The following is a 4,377-nucleotide window of genomic DNA, read 5'->3' as shown; positions in this document are numbered from 1 at the left end:
TTAAAAAAAAACCACCATTGACTATTTAAGCAGCTTGTAATGTTGTACACAAACCAATGGACTAGTTGCCACATTGGAGGCTTTTATTCTGATGTATTCATCCTTCTCCAAAAAAGCTCTTAAACCTTGAAGTGTAGAGGCTAGAGGCTCATTTGTTTGGAGAAGGGAGTGGGCCAAGGGCCCTCTGAAGGGATGGAGCAAAGATTGGGAGGCCCATCTCTGTAGGGGAACAGTCTAAAAGGGGAAGCATTTGTCAACTAGCTTTATTGTCCTTCGCTCTTCCTGTGCGTAAGGATTCCTTTTTCCTACTTTGTTGTCTTTTGTAAAAAAGCCTAAAACATGAACCTTTTGCTGCTAAGCAAATGCTGAGTTTATTTTTTGTACAGTAAAGCTGGAGGGAGCTTGCTGTGTTGCTGTTTCCTCGGTGAGTTTTCTTCCATGATTTAAGCAAGTCGCTCCTGATCCTTCACATGGAGCAAAAAGTGTCTAGCTCATACTTTCTTGCTGAATTCTAGTTCTGAATTTTTCCAGTTCAAGTGAGATTTAACTTGAGCCTTGTGGGGTCTGGTACAGTGGTTACGGACATGGAGTTTGGCCACAGAGAGATCTAGGGTTGATCTACTCAGCCACGTGATATGGGCCAAGTTCTTATCTTCTTGGAGCTTCAGTTTCCATGGATGGATGGATGGATGGATGGATGGATGGATGGATGGACGGATGGATGGATACATTGGTAGATAGAAAGATAGGTAGGCAGACAGAGCTAGATACTATATAGGATATAACAGAGCAATTACAAATGCCCCCAGTTCTCCTTCTGCGTTTACACCTTTGGATGTGGCTTTGCAATCCTCCCTTCACTACTAACCCATTCCTTGAATCGAGGCTGGCCTTATGATTTGCTTTGACCAACAGAGTACGGCAGAAGTGACCATGTGCCAATTCCAAGTCCAGTTCTCAAGAGGCACTGCACACTTGCAACAGCTCTCTTTTGGACGCCAGCCTTCACCAAAAAGAAGCCCAGGCTAGCCTCCTGGAGGATGAGAGACCAGGTGGAGGAGAACAGAGGTGTCCCAGCTTTGCCTTGTGTGAGACTCAGGTGATTTCACCCCTGTCCATGTACCTCCCACAACCCACCAACATGGATACTCATGAGCATGGCTTCCCATGGAGCTGTGCACAGCCCCATCTGCACCCTCACAAGCTATGGCACTGTGTTTAGCATCTAAACTCATCTCATTTGGGGGAACGCTGGTCTAGCAAATTAAGGAAGGAGTCTTTGCTGTATCTCTTTCCTGACACTTTATCTCCTGACTACAAGGAACCCATCCATGGCTGCCATGACACTGTGAGAACTGATAAATATCCACCCTCTTGTTCTAGTTCACCTGCTCACACCAACGACTCCCAGAAAGATAGGATTGTTGAGTAATTTTTATTGACCTGGAAAAGTCCAATTCTGGTTTCCTACGGCCACAGGAGAGGGGAACAGAGGCCTGGCTGACAGCTGCCCCTTTCTGACTGGCTTCCCGCTGACAGCACATTCGTTTGCTCTCTCCTTTCCTGTTTATCCATTTTCTTTATCTGAGCTTGCCTGTCCGTGTTGGGGATATTGTGTCCCCCATCGGTTGTTCATCAGAGAACTTGACTGCAGAGCCGCTGGCGGAAATTGAGTTTTTGAGATTCTGAGATAATGAACCCAGGAGACACGTCCACGTCACTCAGCACCCAGACAGAGTAAGACCAGGGGAAATGACCCATTCAGCCAACCTAATGCATCAGCTCCATCATGAACGCTCACTTTGGGATGTGCTGACCAGGATGGATTCTTTAGCGTTGGTTTTCTCTGAGCTGTGACGGGAAGGGTGGGTCGGACCTAGGGAGGTTGAAGGGACCAGGGGAAGGATTCCAGGANGCTGCGCTCGGCCCAGTCTCGGCCCACGACGTGGAACAGAACCTGCACGGTGGGCCGGCCCGGGTAGACGCGGTCCCGCAGGATGTGGGCCTTCAGCCTCCAGTTGACACCGAACTTACTGGTTGGGCCTAGAAAGTTTGACACCAACATCAAATCCAGAGGCACCACCTTCTCCACGGTGAAGGGCCCATAGCTGGCGTTTAACACCGGGGGCCGCTTGGCTTTGTAGGTGAAGAAGGACTGCACGCGCGACTGCAGGCTGGAGTTGTGCGTGACGTCCTGGCTGGTCTCCCTCAGGAAGAAGGCGGTCTCCGCCCTCAGGACGTGGAAGCTCGCCGGCAGATAGGGGGGCAGCGAGGAGAACCTCTGGATGGTGTCGGAGACCCCACGGCCCTCGATCACTACAGGGGGGCAGAGAAAGAAAAGACAACGACAAACATGAGATGATCGCTGGGCTCCGCAGAAGCCCCTGGGCCCAGGAGCAACTTAGACACGAGAGATAAACACGCGAAGTCCACTTGGCCAGAACTTGCACGTTCCTTCTGGAATCGGCCGGTCAGCGAGTCTATGTGCTCCACAAATTACACACGTGTCGCGGGTTAGGTTCGACCATATGCAACAGAGACTTGCTATGTTAAGGACGGGTGCACAGTGAGCATTCCACGTGGTTCCACCTAACAGAAAGCCGGCAAGTGACTGACAAGTGGAAGGCAAATATGTTTGCTAATACATTGCATGAGTTTCAAGCACATATTACGGTGCCGGGACGTGACTAGAAAAACAGACTACCGGAATCGAATAGTCCGTCAATAGAGTCACGTGCATCTGGAAATTCAGTCCGTGATAAGGGTGACACTGCATGTCATGGGGCAAAGGCGGACTTTTTATAAACGGTGGGACATCTGGCTAGACACTTGGGGGAAAAAAGACAGACTCAGGTCCATGCCTCACACCATACACAAGAGTACACTTTAAGTGGACCCAGGATCCAAATGGGAGGAAGTGAAATGTTTTCAGTACTAAAAGAAAAACATGGATGAATTCCTCTGTAACATGGGTGACGAAAAAAACTTTCTAATTAGGATGCAAAGTCCAAACACAGGTTTAAAAAAATGATACGTTTGCCAGCGTAAAAAAGAAATAAATAAAAACTTCTTTGCATCGGAAAAAGGAATTATAATCAAAGTCAAAAGAGGGAGACATTGCAAACTGCTCCCGTATGGCGCCAATGGGTTTCGTTTCGCCCACAGCCCTTTAAAAGATCCTTGTGAATGGGGACCGTTTTTAAACCCTGGGAAATAGCTGGCTTTCCAGGATCTCCTGAAACACGGAGGCGTTGGCAGTAGCTAAGTTTCATGCTCCCACGGCAACAACAGAAGATACCAGCAGCCCATATCACTCAATTAAGTTTGACCCCCCAGGCACACGTAAGTTTGAAAGCGCCCATGAGCATCTTCCAGGCAGGTAAGTCCAGGGACACTGGGGGCTGAGGTCAGCGCCAAGACAGAAAGGAGCCTCCCTGGCCCTCCTGCCTCCCTTGGTCATCGCAGACACCCGCAGCAGTACAGCCCGCAGGCTCCTTGCTGTCGGGAGGTCATCCTCTCTAAAGATCCCCGTGAGGTTATACTTCCATTGTTGGAGGTTCCCCGAAGGACTGGCTACCTCGAGGGCACAGGAGATATAAGTGCCCCAACCGTGAACATTGCAAAGCCCAAGAAAGCCCCATCGCTTGCCCTTGTCTTTCAAAACCAGCCCAGAAAACCCAAACAAGCCCCCATTCATAGATGGACAGACATGACGGCAGTTCCTCTCTCTCTGCCCGTCTTTCCAACCTTCCCTGCTGCAGGCACAGCCCATCCGGCGTAGGGGGCAGCCTCTTGCATCTCCCCTCTGGAAGTCCTAATCTTTCTCTGGGCAGGGACACTGGCTATCAGATCAAAGCCGCCTTTGGTGCTGCAGCCAAATGGACTCGGGTTATCAGGATGACTTTTCAAAGAAAGAGCCGTCTCCCCTGTTCTTCGCCCAGGCGCCCTGTTCTGAGGTCACCAATAACAGGGTACTTGGCCCCTCTCTGGGGATGTCTCAAGGCTTCCATTTTAACCCACTCACATCAGAGCCAGGGATAACACTCTCAAAAGGCCCTGCCAAGGCCCAGCATTCCAGGAAGGGTCTGGCTTTATGTCCTTAAAAAAAAAAAACCACCATTGACTATTTAAGCAGCTTGTAATGTTGTACACAAACCAATGGACTAGTTGCCACATTGGAGGCTTTTATTCTGATGTATTCATCCTTCTCCAAAAAAGCTCTTAAACCTTGAAGTGTAGAGGCTAGAGGCTCATTTGTTTGGAGTAGGGAGTGGGCCAAGGGCCCTCTGAAGGGATGGAGCAAAGATTGGGAGGCCCATCTCTGTAGGGGAACAGTCTAAAAGGGGAAGCATTTGTCAACTAGCTTTATTGTCCTTC

General features: G+C 49.6%; 1 protein-coding gene across 1 annotated transcript in view; it reads right to left on the bottom strand.

Annotated features, from left to right (window-relative positions):
• Positions 1 to 4,377, bottom strand: part of TMEM132C (transmembrane protein 132C) — a 347,110-nt gene that overhangs the window by 234,909 nt on the left and 107,824 nt on the right. Inside the window, exon 2 of the mRNA XM_019630847.1 lies at positions 1,896 to 2,316. Coding sequence (XP_019486392.1) covers positions 1,896 to 2,316 — 421 coding nt within the window. The remainder of the gene's footprint in view (positions 1 to 1,895; positions 2,317 to 4,377) is intronic.

This window comes from Hipposideros armiger, unplaced genomic scaffold, assembly GCF_001890085.2.
Source record: "Hipposideros armiger isolate ML-2016 unplaced genomic scaffold, ASM189008v1 scaffold_955, whole genome shotgun sequence".
Taxonomy (NCBI): domain Eukaryota; kingdom Metazoa; phylum Chordata; class Mammalia; order Chiroptera; family Hipposideridae; genus Hipposideros; species Hipposideros armiger.
This window is presented reverse-complemented; position numbering and strand designations above follow the sequence as displayed.